The sequence below is a fragment of the Leiobunum rupestre genome, chromosome 4 (assembly GCF_980474605.1).
Source record: "Leiobunum rupestre chromosome 4, qqLeiRupe1.1.hap1, whole genome shotgun sequence".
In the NCBI taxonomy this organism is placed as follows: Eukaryota; Metazoa; Arthropoda; class Arachnida; order Opiliones; family Sclerosomatidae; genus Leiobunum; species Leiobunum rupestre.
Genome location: NC_143387.1, coordinates 35345735 through 35369047, shown reverse-complemented (window position 1 = coordinate 35369047; position 23313 = coordinate 35345735). Strand labels below are relative to the sequence as shown.

Genomic DNA, 23313 nt, shown 5'->3' with positions numbered 1-23313 from the left:
CATCATGGCCTCAGCAGCTCAGCTTTCTCGTTTTGCAGAACTTCGAGTCTTTTCGTAAGTACGATCTTATCGAAACCAGATAGATCTTCATTTTCGAGTTTTTTTAACAGGTCGCCAATTTCGTCATTCTTTTTAGTTGTCGATTTGTACGTATATTCTTTTGTTAGTGATTTTATCTTATATTTTATCGACTCCCACCATTTTAGTTTATCAGCTCCCCTATCGGGGAAAGTTTTTATCCAGTAACTCCAATTATATTTAATTATTTTAATAAAGTGTTCATCTCTTAATAGTGCATTATTAAAGCACCAATTTTCCGACGTACTTCTACTCTCATTTACTGCTGGTAAATCTATTTCCATATACACACCCAAATGGTCAGATCTAGCGCCACCGAGTCTAGTTTGAATATTTTTGACGAAAGGATAAAGTCCTGGTGAAATGTAAAAACGGTCTAGCCGAGCTTGTTTGTTTGGGTCACCACTGTTCGCCCAAGTCATCATGTTACCATTTGGATTTCTTGTTCGGTACACGTCCTTCAAGTTGTGAGCATTTATTAGAGTTTGCAGACGTTGGCAGACATTTTTTCTGGTTTCAAACGTATTTATGCGATCAAGAACTGGTGATAGCGTGCAGTTGAAATTCCCCATTAACATAATGTTGTCGGGGTTAATATTCGAAATGTCTTTACTTATATCTTCTATTAGTTTAATTGCCTCCAAATTAACTTGCGAGACGTAACAATTGTAAATAGCAATTTGTAGGTTTAAAATTCTAAAATGTAATAAAATCCTTTGACAAAAACCAATTGTGATGTTACACACTTTTACACTAATATCATTATTAAAATAAAAATTCTTATTGTAAACGAAGCCAACCCCACCCCTATGGTTGGTACAACCAGTAAGGGAGGTTATGTACGGGATTGAGATTCTGATATTGGACGGATGTTTATTAATGAAGGTCTCTTGCCAACAAGCAAAGGTTACTTTCTTCTGCTCCATGTTATTCATTTATTTAAGAAATTCAATAGGGGTTGTTAATCCTCTAGTGTTGTGGGTTCAAAACATTATTCTCATTAGTAGTATAAAAGTTTGCGTTTGTTTGGTTTTTTTTGTTTTTTTTTATTAAGATTCGGGTTTACGAAGATTTTTTATGAGCGTTACCAGTCTAATTTTTTCTGCTTGGTCTTTTTCTTTGGACAGTATTTCTTCCTCTATTTGTTTTGCTAGCTCGATTAGATTACTTGTATATTTTAAAGCGCAAGTTTTTGGTTGTTTTCCTGCTCTGGCGTCCTCTAGAAAGGTTTTCATTTTTTTGGGTGATAATTGTTTTTGGTTAATAGTTACAGTTGTTTTGTTTTTTCTGCAAGATCTAAAGATAGTGTCCTCTTCCTTTTCGCAACATTTTCATCAATACTAGAAGTTGCTGCTGTTTTGTCAAGGGACCTTTTGTTTTTTGTGGGTGAAATTAGATCTACCTGGTTACGTTGGGAAAAAACTATTTCTTGGGAGTTAAGGCTTGGAGATGACATGATATCTGCCCAGCTTGTTTTATTGGCTTTTGATGTTTGTGATGACCTACCAACAGGGCTATAAAAAATTTCCTTATCTGACTCTATTGCTTCATTCTCATTTGCCGCTATTTGTTGTTCGTTATCAGCTGTGTTTCCTACTATTTCTGCATACTCTGGGTCGGGATTTATGTAAATTTTTGTGATTTCGGATGTCACCTTTCCAAATCTGCTTAATAATGTTTTAAGATAATCGGCTGGTACTTCGGGCATAACATTCGACAAAATTATTTTTTCGGCACTTCTCGTAAGCCTTTCCACGTTAATTAGGACATTGTTAACCTCGATGCCATTTATGGCCAACTCCTCGGCCATTTCCGGCGTCCTTACGTAAGCTAAAACTCTGCCTCTGGATACACGTCCGCAATGAATGGTATTGGACTTACCGATGACGGTGTTTATAGCAACGATGTATTGGATGGAAGAAATTTCTGGTTGTGAGTCAAAAATGACCGCGTGTTCCCTTGTCGTCTCTGGAGGACACGGTCGCTGGTTGCCTGGTCTATCAGGCGGATCTTTCGATTGGCGAATCTCCTGGTCAGCTTGATACGCCATCAAACTTAATACAGCTTCGAAAACTCTGAAAGGCGGAAAACTACACTCTCTAAGCCTTATCCGATGAAAACTATATAGAAACGCGGAGCGAAAAACGGACGTCTACACTCGACGAGAGCAAGACGCCGATTATATATTATTATTATTTTTTGTTATTACGTCTTTTATTTCAGTTTGATGCTATACATTTATATAGAGTTCGAGGTGCATATTTTTACAGTTCAATTTTCATAGTTTTTGTTTGAATCTTAACACATCTTAAGTTCACACTTTTACACATTCTAAGATTAAAGTCTTAGATTATTTAAGTTTACAATTTAACACATTTTAACTTTTTTTTTTTTTTACACTTTAGTTACTTGTAGCACATAGTTATATTTTTTTCTAACCCGGATCGATGTTTATAACATCTTCGAGTTCATTATAAAAGTTTCTGAAATTGAGATTTCTCTTTTGTTTTTCAATACTGATATGATTATTTAATTTTTCTTTGAAGCGATTTTTTAAAGATGAAAGCGGGTTGATAAGTTGATTATTGCAGAGAGATAGTGAATAAATAGTTAATTTAGCTAAGGTTAGTATTAAAAATTTAGCGGAAGTGCTGGGTTCTCTGATTTTGCTGAGAAGCCAGTAAATTTTTGGGTTTATCCCAAAGTTGCCGTCAAAAGATTTAATAAATTTTTTAACATAGTCTAGAAATTCTAAGTTTATATTAAGTAAAGTAAAGATGTTTTATTGTAGCTTTTTCAGTTCGACAGAGTGGACATGAATCAGATAAGTTTGGAATAAAGTGACTCGCGGCTTGAGGGGTTAAAATTTTTCCAAAGAAAAATCGGTATATTAGGTTATTTTCTTGGGCATTGTATGAGCTAGACCAGGAATAGTTCCATTGGATAGTATCGTCTTCTATATCGAAAATTGGCAAGATATGGTCTCTTCGGTTTGTTGGGTTTGAGTAGATTTTAGAGATTTGTTTTTTTGATATTGTTATGAAATGTATAGGTTTCGTATTATTATTTTTGGTGTATATAAGGCGTTTTTCTAGGTTTATTGGTGATGGGTTTAATGGTTTGCGTTTAATTAGTGTTTTAAAATTACGGTCTAATATGGATATTTGTGTAATAATATGGTCAAGTTGATTGTTGGCGTGTCTAGCCCTTGGTGTAGTTTTTAGGAAGATCTCTTCGAACGTTTTGAAACGTTTTTCGGAGACGTTGATTAAGTCTTTTATAAAGTTAATTTTGTTGTGAAGCCACGTTGGCTCCAGGTGGACGTCTAAAAAGGGATTACAGTGTAGAGGTTCGTTTAAAATTTCGTTAAAATCGGTTGGGAGGGATATGTCCGGGCCAGAATTATTCCACGTATCCATGATCGACCAATAAAATTTCTGAGTGTTTTTCATTGAGTAATTAAGTTTATACACTAGGGCTTCTACTCCGTAAGAGTATTGGTTACCCTTTTTGACATTGTAAATAAAGAATTATGTTTCTGCTCAATAAACAAAACCTATAGGTTTTGTTTATTGAGGATTCGTTTTATTGTTTGGATGTGGAATTTTTTAGATTGGATAAGTGGATCGGTTAGGCCAATACCACCATCTTTGCTAGGTCCAGTAATGATATTTAGAGGTAACCAGTGTTTTTTGTTGTTCCAGACGAAACGACTACACGTGGAATTAATATTTTTAATTGTAGATTCCGGAAGGTTAATACAGGGTAAGAGATACCATAATTTGGATAGTTCATTGTTACATAATAAGGCTCTGCTTTTATAGGACAGATTTTCCACGAAAGAGGTTTTTGATAATAAATTTGTTTGTAATTTTTCAAGAAAGTTATCTAGTAATTTATTTTGCCAATTTTCGATGGTTGAGCATTCTATTCCTAGAATTTTAATTTTTTCACTGGACCAAGAAAGAGAGAGGGGTGAGTCTGTTCTATTTGACCACGCACCTAGCCAAAGGCCATTGCTTTTCTCCATGTTAAATAGAGCGTTGCTTACCGCTCAGTAACGTGAGATCTCTTTATTTAGCGCAAAAAAGCCTTCGTTTGATGTTATCAGTAAGTTAAGGTCATCAGCAAAGCATAGGTATACTAGTTCTTTAGAAAGTAAAGGTGGCTTAAAGCTTAGGTTCGCGAGGGATTTGCTGCAGTTTCGTAGGAATGGTTCAATCGATAAATTGAACAAGAGACTTGATAATGGGTCACCCTGTCTGATGCCGGATTTAACAGCGAATTTGGAGGTGAGAGTACCGTTAATTTTGAGACGCGCTGCGGCGTTATTGTAACTCAATTGAATATATTTAAATAGATGACCGGAAACTCCTATGTGCGAGAGAATGCTTAGTAGGTATTCGTGATCCACTCTATCGAAGGCTTTCGCCTGATCGAGAGATACAATGGCTAGTTCTACATCAGGGTTGTCGGATATGTAATCTAGTACGTCCCTTAAAGTGTTGATGTTGCTATGTATAGTTCTATTTGGTAGCGAGTAAGTTTGGTTTTCATGGATAATATTTTGCAAGTTTGGGCCTAATTTTAACGAGAAGCATTTGGAAAGCAGTTTAGAATCATTGTTTTGTAAATATATTGGTCTGAAATTTTGTAAATCATGGGGATCACCTTTCTTATAATTTAAAGTTATTATTGATGTTGTAAAACTGTCGGGTAAAGTATCGTATTGGATAGAAGCTTTGTAAATTGTGTAGAAGATGATACGAATTTTTGGCCACATAAATTTTAAAAGCTCATTTGTAATACCGTCTGAGCCTGGCGATTTATTATTTTCTAGGGTGCTAAGTACTTTGTCAATTTCTTCTATAGTTAAGTCGCTATTACAAGCGGCTTTGCTAATGGTATCAAGTTTTGGTAGAATTCGTGTATATTCCAAAATTTTATCGCGATCAATTTGAGATTTTTGAAAGAGGTTAGTGTAAAATTTTGAAGCTTCCGAGAGAATTTCAAATTGATCAGACGTTAGATTACCGTCCGACATCCTGATGGATTTAATTACGTTAACACTCTTTTTAGAGTATTCAAGGTTAAATAAATAAGCAGACGGGGTATTTGACAGGGCCTGATGGTTTAATTTGCTGCGTAGAAGGGCCGCTTCAGATTTTTTAGTTTCGAGTAGTTTTAGCTTCGTTTCTGAAGTAGCGCGATCTTCGGCGGATTTGTTTTGGTCCAAAATTTCTCTCTGAAGATTCAAAATTTCGTGATTTTCTAGTTTACTTGATTTATATGAAAACTCTTTTATAAGCGTTTTAATTTTTGATTTGAAAACATCCCACCATTTAATGCTTTCACGGGGTAAGCCAGGAAAAGATTTTATTTCCGAAATCAGGAATTGATTAAATAAAATCTTAAAAAGGTGGTTGTTCAGTAGGGAATTATTAAAAACCCATATATCTGATATATTTTTAACGGTTTGAGAGGTAAAAGTAAATTTAAGTTCGATTATTACGGGCTTATGATCGGACTGCGAACCACCGTCCAGTGTCTTGACCCCGTGTACGTAAGGTACAAGGGATGGGGACACGTAAATACGGTCAAGACGGGCCTGTGGCGAAATGTTCGAAACGTTTGACCAAGTCATTCTCAGGTTATTAGATATTAAAGAGGCGTCAAGTAGGTTAATCATGTTTATAAGACTAGACAACTCTCGAACAAGATGGGGCCGGTGTTCTTTAGTGTGAAAACGGTCCCTAGTCATGTCTAGGACGCAGTTAAAGTCCCCGAGTACAGCAAAGTCCTTGATATTATTTGATAGGATATCGGATTGGATTACTCGCAGGGCGTTAATAGCGTGGGAGTCGGATTGGCTGACGTATAAATTATCCAATGTGAGTAGAAAATTCGAGTTAGAAAATGATATTGAAATTTTTTGAATGTATCCTGGTATTAGTTCTATGGCTTCATGGATCGTGTATGCTTCGTGGTTCTTAACAAAGACAGAGACACCAGCTTGGTGGTTAGTGTTACACGAGTAATGGGTAGAGTAGGGGTGGTTTAGATTTTTTAGGTGATTTCAATTATTGGTAATGTACGTTTCTTGACAGAGAGCAATATTAATCTTATTTAATTTTAAAAAGTTAATTTCCTTTAAGAATTCTAAAGGGGTACGAAGACCCCGAACATTGTGGGTGCTTATAGTAAAGTTCATCAAATTGTTAAAGGTGTGGAAAAAGGGTAATAGTGAAAAATTGTACTTAGTATTTCTGTTTGATGTTACCGATTAGGTTGTCCAGTCTTCTTGATTCATAAGGGAAAAAATAATTTTTCTTTCGTTCTTCTATTTGATTAATCAGTTCAGGGATGTTTTTAGTATACGTAAGGGCAAAGTCTCGATGGTTCTTCTTGCGCCCTTTCACTTTGGAAAGGAATTCGTCGAAAACATCGTCGTCCAAGGCTTTTCGTTTGGGAATGGAATTTCTTATAGAGTCATGATTTGAGGGTATTCCGTTGTTATTGTCTGGTGACTTAAACGGGTTCTGTTGTATTTCAGTTGTTGTTGAAGTTTTTGTAATTGAGGTGTTGGTTGGTTGATGTCCGGAGTGTGATTGTTCGAGATTTTGGGTCATTTCATTTGAAGTAGCTGTGAGATTATCTGCGGTTTTAGGAGTTGTTTGATTATGTTCGTTAGTCGTATTTGGAGAAAGTTCTTTGTTTGGTTTGGGAGGTTCGAGGTGAATGGAGCTGTTTACTAGTACAGTTTGGTCATATAGGTTTACAGAATTTTCAGGTAGTAGGTTTGTTTGTTCTTCCTGAAATTTTTCTAATTGAGTTGTTTGATTCTGTTCGTTAGTTGTATTTAGAGAAGGTTCTTTGTTTGTTGTATGAGGTTCTAGGTGAATGGAGCTGTTTACTATAGTTCGGTTTGGTTAGTAGGTTTGTTTGTTTTTCCTTAGAATTTTCTAATTGAGTTGTTTGATTGGGGATGTAGTTCTGTTCCTCGTCGTCACGGGACAGGACTGCGTAGAAGTTGGAATCATGGTTTGGTGAGGATTTGTTTCTAGTTGAGGTTTTGAGGGATTTTTTAGGGGAGACCACTTTCCAGTCATCGTTGCAAGATAAGGTTTTTGGTTCAGTTGTGTTTTGGTTAATTGGAGTTTCAGTTTGTTCATTCTGATGAGTACGTGTAGAGATGAGGTCATTTGGTGGATTGTTTGTGTCCTTTTCGATGTTGTTAGTTGACTGTTGATTATGGCAGCGATCAGCAGTGTGACCTCTTTTTTTGCAGTTCTCACATTTATCTTCTCCTAGGAGTAGGAACATAGTGTAGGGAATGTTGTCGTATTCAAAGGCGATGTTTTCTGGTGGTAATTTGTCTTGGTCTGGTATAATGAATGTTTGTCGTTTTCCTGTAAAGCAATAATCACCAGTTGAACTGGAGACAATTGGTACAAATAGAATTTCCGCTGTTAACTTCCCATGCCGTTCTATCATCGGTTTTATAAATCCATGTGGTACTTCTGGGCATAGGCCGGTTATTGTTAGTTTGGTTGAAGTACGGATGAGCCTGCGGCAGGAGGTGTGGATTCCCCTAATGTCAAAACCAGTAGCTACTAATTCGCTGACTAAAGTTTCGTTTGATAGGTATGCCCAGATTTTATTGTGGGACTTTTTTTGAACGAAAACGGCAGCGTGTGGTTGTCCGAGGGCTGTATCAATGGCACTCTTGTAGTCTAGACTGCCAATTTGGGGAATACCTTCAAAGACGACAGCTTGTCGTCTTGACGTTGGTTGAGGTTGAGGAATTGATGGTTGTGGGTTGATTGGCTTGTTTGTTAATCGAGGGTTTTCAGATCTTAGCGAGATCTTGGTATTTGAAGCGGTTTGGTTAGAGTTTGAGTAAAATCGGGGGTGATTGTAGTTAATATTTCTGGTATTCATGTTGCTGAAAAATTTGGAATACTCATCTTGATATTGTTGTTGAGTATTAAGCATTTTAGGATAAACCCTTGTTGAGTTGAGAGCATCTAAGTATGTAGCCATGGTGAAGAAAGCACAGAAAAACAGCGCTAACTTAGTTAATTTCAAAAGATTTTTACTACAGTTCAGAGTAGAGATATACGCCGTCGCGTATCTAGTAACACTTTTAAAAACTTGAGACGCCGACTTTGAGGAAAAAACGACGCTAGCGCGAGAATTGAAAAAACAATTCCGCGCGCCCGCCCGCTCGCGACATAAAAATAAATCGACTTTTCAAAAGCCGTCGGGCCTAAAATAAAGGAAAAACGGAAAAACTATCAACTTTAAAGTTGATGATACTTGCTCAAAATACAATGAAACACGATGCAAAATGCACCCTCCGAAAGCACGGAAGTTTCATCTTTCGAAAGATATAAAATCCGGTACCGTACACAGAGAAAAAACAAGGCAAAAGTGCAAGAAAACGCAGAGCGAAAATACGACGTGTATCCCTTTATAGGCATACTAGTTATTATTATTATTATTATTATTATACATTAAACATAGGGTACGATAAAGACGTTAAAATAATTAATTAGCTGCGCGCATTTCTTTCTGTCTCCATTAAGCATTCCCTAACTAAAATGCGGGCATGAACAATCCCTCTTTTAAGTCTTTCAGCAGAGCTTTTACTGCCTGAATAAGTTGGTCGAATATCTTTGCCCAACTCTTCAATTACCGCGAGAAGCTGCGCGTATTTTGATTGTTGAGCTTGTCGTAATGCTGCAACACCTAAAGCAGTGCCACTACACGGGGATTTTGTGGGTGAGCTAGGCCCACAGCAGCTGCTTGAGTGGCAGATAATATGGTTAAGTCTTCCGACATTATGTTTATATTTCGTGGTGTACCAGGATTACCAGGTGAGTCGGTAGATCTAGAGTCATCGTCTATGTTCGACCTTTTATGGTGATATTGAGGATTTTGGCTCATTATTAAAACATAAAATAACGTATTAGTATCTTACTATCAATTATTATTATTATTTTTATTATTATTATTATTATTATTTTTATTATTATTATTTTTATTATTATTTTTATTATTTTTAATATTATAATTATTTTTTTTAATATTATTTTATTATTATTATTATTCTTATTTTTATTTATTCGCGACCAACACAAACCACGAAGCTAAATTAAACCTAAGCAGTTGATAAGGCGCATAAATAATACACCTTGTTTTTAACAATTTTAATATATTAAAAAATCTACAATAAACTCATCTTCCGAAATAAAATAATAATGTTTTAATTCAGGATAAAAAAAGCTGTACACTTATTGGGCCCTGATACGCGATAAAAAAGATACTGTAACGCTCGAAACAAAAGCAACTATAAAATTTACATTAACGAAAATAAAAATAAAAACAGAATTTCACAAAAAAAGATACATATGAAGCGACAGTAATAAAATTTAAAAAGTTTCAAAAGTTTCAAAAGTTTTTTTATTGGAAATTGAGTTCAAAAAAGTTGGTGGAGGGCCAAGTCTTCTTGAGACTTATAGCCCTCGCTTACAAACACCGCTAATAGTAAGTAATGCTGAAATGAACAACAGGTCAGCCCCAGTTTTTATATGTATCTAATCGGCACTTGAATGCCGATGCGGAGGATTTGGTCTTAACGGCAGCCGGGAGATCATTCCAAAATTTAACAGCCCGTTGAGTGAAGAAAACCCGCCTAGCTACCCCGTTGCACCACTTTTTACGGATTGTGGGAGCCTTTCGGCCCTCCCACTTGATGTCGAAGAAGTCAACTGCAGTAACATCATACAGGCCATAAATGATTTGGAAGGTGTCAACTAAGTCAGCGCGAAGACGTCTGTCCTTAAGGGACAGAAGACCCAGTCAGGTTAATTAATCCTAGGAAGACCCAACCTTTTTAACCTTTCAACATATGGTAAGGTTCTGAACCCTGAAACTAGCTTCGTGGCCTTTCTTCGCACCCTCTCCAGCTTCTCAATGTCTTTGACCAGGTGGGGGACCAAATGCTGGAATAGTAGTCAGGTAGTCTAAGTGAGGGCGAATGTAGACACTGTACAGGATTTTGAAAGATTTGACCCTAAAATGAGAGAATGATCTCCGCAGCATCTACGGACATCTAGCTGAATTCTTTAATTAAGTATATTTAATATATTTTAAAACAAAATATATCAGATAAAAAAATTTTAATGTTATTAGATCAATTTTATTTATATTTAATTTGTTTTGACTTAATATTTAAAATCCCTGGATTTTATAATGATTTCTTCGCAGAGAGATGGTGCCACTGCGCTACAATAGGGATAATATTAAGTTTGCGTTTAAAAACAGCCGCGAAAAGTTCCTTATTATTTGTTTTGAGGAATTGGAGATATTCACGATAATTATTTGATTAAAAGATGTCAAATGAAAAAAACCACTTCGACAGTGTAAATGTTGCAACCTTATAATAAATAAATATTATATTTTAACTAGTTGGAATATTAGTTACACATCAGCCAAATTTATGGGCCCCCAAGGACCCTAATGGGCATCGCTATCGACTCTTCTTTCCTCAATCGCTATCGAGATAAAAATGTATACTTCATGAATAGACATATCATTTACATGTGTGGTCTCAGCGGTTTCCAAGAAATCAATTTAACAAAAATTAAGCCCCCCCCCCCGTGTATCGCGATTGAAACCAAATTGTATCACCCATTATTGGATGTATCGTTCATATTTGTCAACTCATGGGTCGCTGAGAAATCAAGTTACCTTAGAAATAGGGTAGCGAAACGTGAACGCGTTAATTGACATTATTTTTTACTCAAACCGGATTTTTTGAGTTACCTTATCTTGGAAATAAGCAGCACCGCAACTAACTGGCCAGCCAGCGCCTCCGAACCGGGAAAGAGGTGCCGCCATTTTTATTAAAAGGCTTAATTATTTCACCACCACTGTTTACAGTTATACAACCGCAGGGGATCTATACGTACCCAAAACCATCATCGGGGGGAAAACTAATTTATGTTAACTATTTTTTTTTGCGGAGTCACTTATGCAGAGTGCGTAAAACGTGCGTAAAATCTGAAGGAAGGGTAAAATTAAAAGCCCTGCCAAATCGTTATTAAATAGTTTAAGCTCTGAATAAAGTAAAATCAAACCACTTTTGCATAGTAAAAATTAAAAGAACATTTTATTTAAAATGCTGGTCACGACTAGTTTCGCTTAATTAATTTTTACTATGCAAAAGTGGTTTGATTTTACTTTATTCAGTATTTTAATGCATAGGGTTAGTTACACTATATTTATAGTTTAAGCTGACGAATCGTGGCTCTGCAGGTAGCAAGTAGCCTTATACGCATTTTGATAAACGAATGATGTTGATACGAAGCCCTGATTAAAATTTATGAAAGGGGTTGCATAGTATGACTACGGTTACTACTACTACTTCCACTACTACACTTCAAAGAAACCAATAGTTCTACTTCTATCGAAATATATATATATATATATATATATATATATATATATATATATATATATATATATATATACACTCTTAGAAAAAGCCTACATTAACACAGAAAATTCATGTAAAAATCGGTGAGGTAGTGCCTCCCAACCTCTCGATTTCACATGGAATGACGCGTTTATAAAATTGATATTTCATTGCAATTAAGAGCCAAGAAAAACCAACTACGCTCGTAGCCAATAAGTAATGGCTTTTATAGGCTTTATTCTAATATCATTTAAAACTTACTAACGATATTTATAAAAACCCGATAAAACGTGCTTGTAAATGTGCGAAAACCTTGAAAATATAGAATTCAGTAGAAACTAATAATATGTTGTAAAATTGTTTAAATATATAGTTTGCTTTCCCCGAGTGGTTGGACATTCAAAAACCATTTAAGGCGCTATTTATCCCTGAGTTTTGGAAAAATCTGACTACATTATTGTTGTTTGTATTTTCTCAAGGATTTGCCAATTTTCTCTAAGAGTTTATGGATTTGTGCATTTTCTTAAAAATTTGTCAATTTTTCTCATAGTTCTTATGGATTTGTGGATTTTCTTAAAAATGGGTCAATTTTTCTCATAGTTCTTATGGATTTGTGGATTTTCTTAAAAATTGGTCAATTTTTCTCATAGTTCTTATGGATTTGTGGATTTTCTTAAAAATGGGTCAATTTTTCTCATAGTTCTTATGGATTTGTGGATTTTCAAAGGATTTGTCGATTTTTCTTTTGGATTTTGTGGATTGGCGGATTTTGTCGAGTTTTAATTTAGTTTATTATGAGTCTGAACATTTTCTCTACCGATAAGTCAAAGGCGACGGTAAAAATTGGACCGTCTTCCTACTAGGTAACAAATCCGTGTTGAGGTAGTTTATTCAAAATTAGCAATAAAATTAATTTTAGCGCGTGTTTTAAATTTGTCTCGCACAAATGTAACTAGATAAAAAGTACTGAAGAGCCGCGTACTTCTGTTACCTTTACGTTATTAAATTCGTATTGGTACAAGTGATCAAATGTTTTACTGAAGTATGGACGAAATCGAATTCACGATATTCCAGAGTTCATACAAAATATTGAAACAGATTTTCCAGTTATTTACAAGTTTTTCACGTATTTATTTATAATATTTCCAGGTGCAAGGGCACCTAACGTCTTCAGATAGGCGAAGAAAATATTGGCGGCGGCTGGCTTTAATACAAAACGTTCCTAATCGTCTGGCTAAAATCGAACCGTATATGCAGGGCCGTCTTTAGCTTTCAGGCGCCCCTGGGATAATTATAATAGGCGCCCTTTTATATATTTTTTTATAGTATGTGTTTAACAATTAAGGGCCAGACGGCGCCCCTCCGGGAAGACGCCGCGCCCTAGGGCTTAGCCCTACGTAGCCCAATGGTAGAGAGGGGCCTGCGTATATGAGCCCTTTACCACGCTAAGAAATAGAGAAAGATATGATTATCGAGAAATATTTTAGAAAACCCCAAAAATGTTCTTTAGAGACTGACAATTGTGAGATTGCTTTCAACAGAGCGAGCGGTTTCTGAGGTTGGGACAGAATATTATCCTCGTACGTTAAGGTTGTCTCGGCCCTAGTGATATCTATCGTCCATTTTTAAGAACAATGGCAAGTAATACAATTTAGAATTTTACCATCGAGTAGTACTCTCTAATCGAAATCTGCATTGCGATAGCGATATTAGCGGAAGAAATACCCCAGACTGACCCGAAACAGCCAGGTATACGCGTATATAGGGCTAGATTAAGAGGTCATATATTTTCATCAAGCCGGATAAAACGGCCTGAGTTTTTGTTTAACATTCGGTAACCTAGGCAACCAGTCAGCCTAACACGCGTCAATACAATTCCCGTAATAGCCGTTCTTTTCGAGAGCCAGCGTATTAACAACGCCAAGTAGTCCGTTCGCTAAATGTACGAAACGTTTTAACGACATTTCAGCCCGTGACAATGTCAAAAAGCGTTACCTTCAAAGAAGCCTTGAAGAAGTGGGAGTCCCGGAAAGGCATCAAGACAGTGGACGCCAAGGAAGTCAAATTGAACGGTAACAGTCCTCCCATTAGCCAATTGGATCCTTCGGTTTCTCTTCTAGTCAACTGCGAAAAACTTTCCCTGTCCACTAATTTCATCGAAAAACTGACCAATCTCAACGGCTTGCGTAGTTTGAGATGCCTGTCCCTGAGTAGAAACTGGATCAAGTCCCTGTACGGCATCGAGGCACTCGGCGACACCCTGGAAGAACTGTGGATCTCTTACAACGCAATCGAGAAGATGAAAGGCATCGGGGCTCTGACCAAGCTGCGCGTTTTGTACATGGCCAATAATTTGGTCCGGGAATGGCCCGAGTTCATAAAGTTGAACGAGTTGACCTTGCTGGAGGATTTGAACTTTGTGGGCAATCCCGTCGAAGAGAAGCACACGGCGGCCGGTGACTGGAGAGAAAAAGTCACGGAAGCTCTGCCCAGTTTGAAAAGGTTGGACGGCGGCCCAGTTATCAAGAAGGTCGTAGACATTGAAAGAACGTCATCTATCAGTTGATTCATTTCCTAAACCTACGACGCTTCGAATTTACGAAGCCCCGAAAATACTGTTATTTGGATTAAAGACAGATACGAAAGACCAAAGTTTTAAACTAAATCTTGGGGTTTCAAAGACACTCGAAATTAGCCAATCTAACCCGGTTAAAAATGCAACGTAACTTATGCAATGTTTTGACCCGTTCCTATTGCCAATAAAATATTGTACAATATCATTACATTTGAAGCCTCGCTGACGTCGCGTGCTCCGGAAAGTGTTTATGTCTAAGTAAATAAATATACATTGAGATTATTGATCCTTCTTTTACTTTGGTACGGCTAATCACGTAGTAACATTGATTCATTTTTTTAAAGCTGGAACTGTACCATTAAGAATATAGGTTATGGAAATAACATTTAACAAAGTGGCAATAGATCGATTCTGAAAGTCAGTCGGTAAAGATTTCCTTATCCCTATCTTCGGAAGACTCACTTCCAATTCATCATAACGTCGTCTGTTCCGTCGTCTTCCCTTAAACTTGGAAGCTTCGGAATCGGCCTATTAGCCGATATGGCCAGGCTTTGCAATGAGAGTGAGATCTCTTTTCCCTAGTCTATTATTTTTTTGGTCATAGCAGATTATTAGATTTTACTTCTATAAATCCCTTTACTAAACCATTTTGCCAGTCCTCTGCACGTCCTTTAGATAGCAATATTATTTATCTTTCCGCGCCGCCCTGCTTCAAGAAAAATCTAGTCCGACCCTTGTTCGTTCATATTACATACTAGAAAAGCACTCGCAAAATTGTATAAAATGTAGAAACATAATGATAAACGATTTAATTTAATGAACATGGCGATATTTATTTTATCTGTTGATAAAATTGCCATATTACTATAACTATTTGTCGTTTGGAAAATAATTACAATTTTTTCTTTTAAAAGTTGAGCTGCGGTAGTTCCAATATTGACCACTCTCTTTTATAGCTCTTGACATTTTCGACGCCGCACTGGGGAGGTATCTTCTGTAAAGAACGCGTGTGAGGCTATATTCCCTTTAACTATAAGTAACATAATAATAATAATAAGATTAGAAATAGCAAAGATTATCACCAAATTTCTTTTAAGAGGTATTTAGCAACCAAAGTTTTTCATCACAGAGCCCCTTAGTGTTTCAATGTGCTCAAGTTCTTAAGTTCTTTTATTAGCCCGACAAAAGGTTCTTGACCCATCACGTAGCGACCGAGACACAATTATTATTACAAAAATGTTAAATTAATCAGCAATATTTAGAAATACAGTGAGTTCCTTCCGGCGAAATATACTACTACTAAGGACGATAATATACTAATCAGTTAAGATCCAAGTCGCATGTAGCTGAGTGAGACTGTCATTGTCGGAAAAACATTCGGTTAGAATATTAGTATGAAAACATTAGAAAATGTCATCCTTATGTTACTTTCACTTTAACTAAAGTTTTTGTAGCTTCCACTGACTATTAACAAACAAGTAAGTTGACGATACACGTTTAATATCATCATTTGTTTATTAGTTAAACAGTTTTTCATTTGACATTTCAAAGTTAAAGTTGGTCGGAAGAAAACCTGTCTTCGAGAAAAGTTGAAACCAACTTCATTCAAGAAATATGTTATTGTAAGATATTTTCGGTTTTTCATAATAAATCTATTAAATAAAAAAACATATTTTCTGTCCTTGCAATGGAAATGACTATGTAATAAATTTAAAACTGACTAAAGCACCCAATTATTTAGAATATTTAAATATTCAAAGTATTTTTTTTTTCAAATCTCCTATCCGTTTTGGTCAATCATCAATTATCTTGTTTTATGAGAAGCTCGATAAAATTTTGGCTGAGTTTTTTACATGATTAAGTGTGCGTTTCAGCTAGAGGTTTGCAGTGGGCAACGTCATTTAAGAGAATCGCGCTATTTATTAGTCCCCTCGATGTCCCAACCTCGGGCCCTTATGGTTTTATTCCAGGTCTTAGTTTATTAAACTTCAATTTCACTGACTTGTGAATTTAGATTGAGCAAGCGGATTGTGTCGCGCACTTTCACATCGAGCATCTAAGAAAAAAAGATAAACCTAACTCTTTGTTGGACCCGACAACGGACGGCAACCCAGCTACTAGGATAATAACAATAAATAGGAAGTGAATAAAAATTAAACTCTTACGGCACCCTACAATCAAAACAGAAATATTTCCCCATAATGAAAGTTAAATTATAGGTTTCATTCGACTTAGGCACACGCAGTAACTATGCCGAACGAATTTTCCTCTAGTTCACTTTACCATTACGAATTTATAATAAAATTATTAAAAATCATAAGATAAATAATTTCTTAACATATCGCGTGTCATACGGGGAAATAATTATGTGTAGAGTGCATACCCTAGCGATAAAAACTTGAAAACAAATGATTACGCGTCAGTTCTATCCGCCTGTACGACGGCTCAATAGCCTAATGACTTAGCCTGAAGTAGTGAAGTTCACCAAAATGTGTGGACATTCTAGAAATGGCTTTCAGTAGCAATATTACACGAGGAAGATAGGCAACTGACACACTTATATGACTCTTATTTATAAACTTATGTTTATATGATTAATTCGGCGAGCACTTGATCTATTTGATCCGAGTTTCGCGTTTTTTGTTTGCTCGAAGTACTATTGGTACGAGTAATTAGTAAGTTTTTTAAATTTCTTCAAATTTGTTTAGGATTTAGCTATATTTTCCCCTTTTATTATGGACTAATCTACTTTTTCGCGTATTTGATCATCCTTCTCACAGGTGGTTTCTTCCAACGAACACTTGACGAACCCTAGTACCCGCGTTTGTCGCGTTAAAGGAAAAGCTAAACATAATTATTATTCATCGAACTAGGTTATTGATGCCGGCACGCGATATTTCTTTAATTCCATAGTTCCGTGCACTGATAAGATGAGATTAATCAAGAACTTGAGGGATAATGAAAGGCAGTTGCGTAACTAGACGAACTTAGATTGTTGATGAGCGTATCAAATTTCCGGCTGGTGATTACTGTCAGGCTATCAGCCGGTATCGGATTTGATTGGTATTTGTAGGCATTCCCCAAGGACAAATGTTTCGGGAAATCTTTGACATTTGCAGTAAATTAAAACTCCGCGGGTAGCATCGATCTTAGCGTTATAATTTGTTCGGAAATATGGTCGCGTAAATTCAAATATTTGCCTTTCGTTTATGATATTTTTAAAATTCGCAAGCTCTCTCAGTTGATGGAACGAAACAAGATGTCACAAACATTTGTGTACACGCAATCCTCCTTGATGTGCTAGTAAATCTTGGGTATTAATATTAAATTTTAAACATTTCTTAACGTAATAAGCGCCTTATAGCTAACTCATTTAATCTTCCTGCGCATTCATAAACGTACGCTTTATAAATCTCTTTGTCCATTCGTAGAAACAAACTTTACCAATCACTCTGTCCGTGAATAAACGCGCATACCGCTGGAAAAAACCTTTTCATAATGCTATCCTTTATTCAACCTTCGATCGTCGGACAAAAGAATGTAATATAAACAATATTACATATGTAAAATACAGCGAAATCACAAAAATGCACACTGCTCAAGTTCCGGGCCTCCAATCACCGCAATAGAGTAATATCGGCGTGTCGTATGTCGACGTCATCCATACTTTTTTTCTATAGATAAAAAACTACCCTAAAAATGGCGGCCTTCGCTTAAAGCTACAGAGCGATACTAATCTATTGCTGGATCTTATAAATAATTTTGCGCGTGAAAATACGCCGCCATATTAGGGTATAAAAGCACGTAAATAAGCATGCATAATGTAAGGTAGTTTCTCGCGCAAAAACATCATTTTGAAATCTGTCCATGAATAATGAGATATTGATATGTAATTTCCGATCGATCGATGTATCATTGACCATTTTAACCATAAATGTGGCGAAATACTTGGTAGAGGAGACTAATACGCACCAATCCCCAATAGGCCTGTCCATAAATTCGCTACGACTGCCCGACTTGTTCTTGAAATTGTGCAGTCAAACCTATGGACGAATTCATACGCTATCTAAAGTGGAAGAGCTGGGAAAGCATTGTAGAAGTGAGAAAAAACAGTAAACAATAAAGCCGTGTTAATTTATAGAAACGCCTGTGGAAAGCGGAGCCTCGCAATTTGGAAAGACGGACGCCGACTCCGAACCTGTGTCTAATTTCAACCAAGCTATGGAGTAATACGTGTAACCAGTACCTCGGGAATCACCTTCCAGTAATGTAGCCTTCGATCGGCTGCTTACTTTTACTTTTTAATATATATATTTTTTAATATATGACCCTCTTCGAATCCGAGAATTTAACCATGAACAAATTTCTCCATAATGAACACGCGATAGATTTTTTCTGGTAAAATTTGGAATTAACTCCGACGAATTTACGGAGATGCTGTTTATGATATTTTGAAAAACTCTAACTCTTAAAAAAAGTGTGAAGGGTCATTCCGGCAGTACAACTTTTAAAGATCAAGTTTGTCCAATTTATTCGAGCTGAAATGCGTAGTGTGAATAGCAAACGTTGGCACTTTTTTTCGGATAGGTGAGCGATTTTTGGGTGTACATTGTTGTTGATATATTCCACAATATTTATTTCAACCAATGATATTTAGATATTTTGTGACGTCAATACCCAACGATTGACACGTCGTCTGCTTCATATTTTGATGGGAAAGAATTCCGAGCAAGTCCTTCAAATACCAAGAATAAATGCAGTAATTTAATAATATAATTTAGTAATTACGCCAAAAATTTGAAATAAGTGAGCAATTTGTATTACGCCAACAATTTGAATTAAGTGAGCAATTTGTATTACGCCAACAATTTGAATTAAGTGAGCAATTTGTATTACGCCAACAATTTGAATTACGTGAGCAATTTGTACTACGCCAACAATTTGAATTAAGTGAGCAATTTGTATTACGCCAACAATTTGAATTAAGTGAGCAATTGGTATTACGCCAACAATTTGAATTAATTAAAGTGAGCAATTTGAATTAAGTGAGAAATTTGTATTACGCCAGCAATTTGAATTAAGTGACTAATTTTAATTACGCCAGCAATTTGAATTAAGTGAGCAATTTTAATTACGCCAGCAATTTGAATTAAGTGATCAATTTTAATTACGCCACCAATTTGAAATAAGTGAGCAATTTTAATTATTCCAGCAATTTTTATTACGCCAGAAACTTGAATTAAGTGTGCAATTTGAATTATTCCAACAATTTGTATTACGCCGGGAATTTGAATTACGCACATCTCGCGTAGTTCGTACCTTTTATTGGTTACGGAAACACAATGGCGAAGCAAAAATAAAGTAATGTCAATCTCCGTTCAATTGAAAAAATACGCATTCAAACATTATGTAATGGCGAACAAATACGAAGGAGGGGGTTTAAGTAAAATATAAATATTCGAAACAGGATGTTTCGAAAGAAACCTTGTCCATTTTGCCTGCTGGATGAAAACAGCGCGTTCCCTTTTCAGAGTCAGACCATGACCCGTTGAAGGTGAACCAGCTTCTCGGATCCCCGCTTTTATCGTGGCTGGAAAAGGATTGTAGAGACAAATTATAAAAGATCGAGAAGAAAATTGGCCAGTCTAGTTTCAAAGCAACAAAAACCATTTTTTATCCCTCTGAATTGCAGTGAATTCATAGAATAGTCGGCCGCCGCTTAATTTTCGTACCAAGCGATATGAAATATACATAGTCGAATGTTTTTCTTGACATCAGAGTAACAGGGAATTATTCCAAACACGGAGATATTTAGGAAACCTCAAGGTCTCGTAGATCCACAAATTACCAATTTCTTTCTGGCAAAGGTGTTTGTTTTTTCTAATCGAGCAATACGTATTGGCTATTAAAAGGCAATTTGTTGGTTCACCAAAATTATCCTACTAATTGGTAATGCTATATTAGTTCTGCGAAATGCAAAATGTGGTAAACCTTTTGAGGATGAACACGCAACATGTTTCGGGTAGGTAGTCTTTTTTTAAGTCTGTCATGTTTTGAGATAGCCCACTATTTGAAATTGAACCAATGGAATTAAATTATTCGGTGACGTCACTGACGCGCGAACTTTGCGGTTCCGTCTACTGCTTAGTATTTAATGTTGCTATTATTGAAATAGCAGCGTCGTAAATAAACGACATAAGTAGTTTTGACATGCTAAACTTAATTTCATACGAGTTATAGTAGAGCGTAGAGAAAAGCAGGCGATAATAAGAAACACGCGCAATTCCAATGCGGAGGTCCTCAACACGTAAGCCTTCTTGAAGTTCGTGTAGATTATTGTTGTACTATTTCGACATGGATTAATTCAGTCGCTAGTATGGGAGGGGCTTCCTTATTATGATGTTGATTATTCGCCGCCGCTCAAAAATGGTTTTAATGGGAAACGTTTTAAAACTTGGCTAGTTTCATTTATTTCGTAAAACTTCAACACTATTCTTTTCGAAGAATGAAAATACGAAATAAATTAGTAGTAGTACCAGAAGATGATGAACCGAAGTTATTGGATAGCAATAGCAATAATGTAGGAGGCATATTCCCTAACCGTCCCGCATTAACACCCCCCTCCAGCTTAAACAAAAAATAATAATGTTTAGGTACCAATGAAATGGGGTCGAGACCTTAAGCAGGAAACCTTTTGGATAGGAACCACCTCGCATGAACACGTCTTCGCTCTGCAACCGAGAAACCCTCGCGTGTTAGGGAAAATGCCTCTTAAAAAATTTTAAATATCTGATAACTTCGGTTCATCTACTTCTGGTAGTACAGGTATTTTTATAAGAATTAAGTGAACTTTTTTTCTCCAGTTAAAACGTGTAATTCCAGAAACGTTTGGTGGATTGCGTCTACGACAAGGACGTTTCTCCTGATTGGAATAAGTGATTACGTAAAACTCATTGGGGCCCATCGTAGCCCCAGATGGTAGAAAGGGTAATGATATAATTTGGTATACAAGGTTGAAATGAATACCTTCATGGTGCAATTAATTGGCGAATAAAAGTTTTAAACAAATTGGCCCACAAAAATTGTATAATCCCCAGCAATAAATTTTCGGGATTCACTATAGAATCACTGTTTCCAATAGCGATAAAGCGATATCCACATATAAATTACATCAGACTTTGACAGTTTAATTTTTGTCTTCTGTGAAATAAATAATTGCGAAACCAAATATATATTTTGTATCAATACTAAAAGTTCTCGAGGTTAAGCCACGTGCAATAAAGCTCATAAGCAGAACCCGTAGGTAAGAAAATGTTCATTGTACGAATGATTTTGCTATTATTATAACATCAAACACCTATTTAGTTCCCTAAAATTCTTGAACTAAGGCAATTCTCTAATACCTTTTTACTAACGAAGCACGCGGCCAAAACTAGAATATGGTTATTATTGAATGGCCCAGGATCTAGGATTTGATCCCGAATTTCATTTTTTAATAACAATTTTTTTAATTGTAGTATATTTACTATCCGTTGTGAACAATAGTAACGTAAAATAGTTTTGAAACGAGTAATTCACCGACAGATTTACGCGGGTGTCACCCCGACCCCGTGGATTTTGCTTAAAATTTGTTTCAAGGGTTATTACTTTGGTAGAAACTAAATTCGCGTTTTTCAGGAAGATCCCTATGACTGCATCCGATTTTGAAATATAGTATAGAGTTTTTTTTTGAAATTATTGACCTCCAGTGCATCTCTTCAACTGCTTGGCGTAGAGAAATTATGTTTTTTTTTTCATTTTGTAGATCAGGAGCCGGGGAAGTCGATGTTATTTCGGCACATCATAACTTTCTATAAAATATTAGGGTAGAATATGTTTGACCTTGAACCCCTAAGAAAATATTTTACATTTATTTTTATAATTTTATTTGATCCGCACTCGTAATTTACCAAAATGAATTAAAATATCGAGATATTATTTTAGTTCCCAAGATATTAATTTTTGTTACATCTCGTCAATCCTTGATGTTTAAAGTACAGGATTAAAAAAATATAATGTTTTAAAATATTTTTTGAAAAATTTGAACCTAGGTCATTTAATAAGAAAAACATCCCTCTGGGTGGCGCTATGAACGTTGTTGGTTTCAAAAGGATAATAGCATGGCAGCCGGAGTGAAAGTTCAAGGTTCCATGGTACACGTTCTTACCACTCGACACCGCGTAATAAATAAATAATTTTCAAGAAATTTCCCCTTCTAAGTATTAAAAATAGTCGACTTAATTGTTCACCGTCTAAATTCATACTGTCGACACGTTTCCTTTTTGAATCCACCATTTCAATCATCTCGTTGGACTGTAAAAAATGGTCAACATGTTAAAATTCACGAATAGATTGATAGCTATAAACTTGAAGGATATTATTACATTTTAAGGAGATGAATAACAAAGCAATGGGAAAGTAATAATTTCCTTGTAGGTGATTGAAATTCTATGAGAGGTGTCATCTTCTTCATACTCAAACGGTAATGATCGTGATTTTTTTATAGGTTTCTTGAACTGGAATATGCTGGAGGTCGTGTTCCAGGGCTCCCAGCCAATAGTGCTCATAAATATATAGGATTTATGGGGGGGGGAGGAATTCAAAATTAAACAATAATTATAGCACTAAATTACCAATTTAAACAAGTTTTATAGGGTTAAAATATAGAAATACGCAAGTTTTAAAGAGTGTATTTAAAAGGAGTCGTAAAATAAAATAAAATTAAAAATCTTTTCGAATCTGCTATTTCATGATTTCAGTTTTCGCTTTACGATAAAATTGACTAATTAAATATAGTATTGGTGGAAATCTTTTAAAATATTATCAGATAGAATTTAACAGAATATGCTAAAAATATAGGAAATAATAGGATTTAAATGAATTTATAGAATTTTATAGGACCATTTCACAATTGTAGGAAAATATAGGAATTATAGGATCGCTGGGAGCCCTGCGTGCTCGGATAATTAAATCTAAAGTGCCCGTTACGAAAAATATATATATAACAGGGCTCGAATGGCCCATAGGGCGATCGCCCCCCCCCCCCTTCCCCACAGTCTAGCCGGAAAAGCTGTTTTGCCCGAGGTTTTGGCGCCCTAATTCAGGACAAAGGTGCCCTTCTGCTGGCGGGGTAAGCTCC

At 35.9% G+C, this 23313-nt stretch overlaps 1 protein-coding gene across 1 annotated transcript; it reads left to right on the top strand.

Moving 5' to 3' along the window:
* The first annotated feature begins 13538 nt into the window (after positions 1-13538).
* Positions 13539-14126, top strand: LOC149947557 (dynein axonemal light chain 1-like). The gene has a single exon (XM_090170909.1). The coding sequence runs from the start codon at positions 13539-13541 to the stop codon at positions 14124-14126; it is 588 nt and encodes a 195-aa protein (XP_090027035.1).
* Positions 14127-23313: the final 9187 nt, after the last annotated feature.

Coding starts and splice junctions, on each gene's coding strand:
- LOC149947557 (XM_090170909.1), top strand. CDS start 13,539: ATGTCAAAAAGCGTTACCTTCAAAGAAGCCTTGAAGAAGTGGGAGTCC.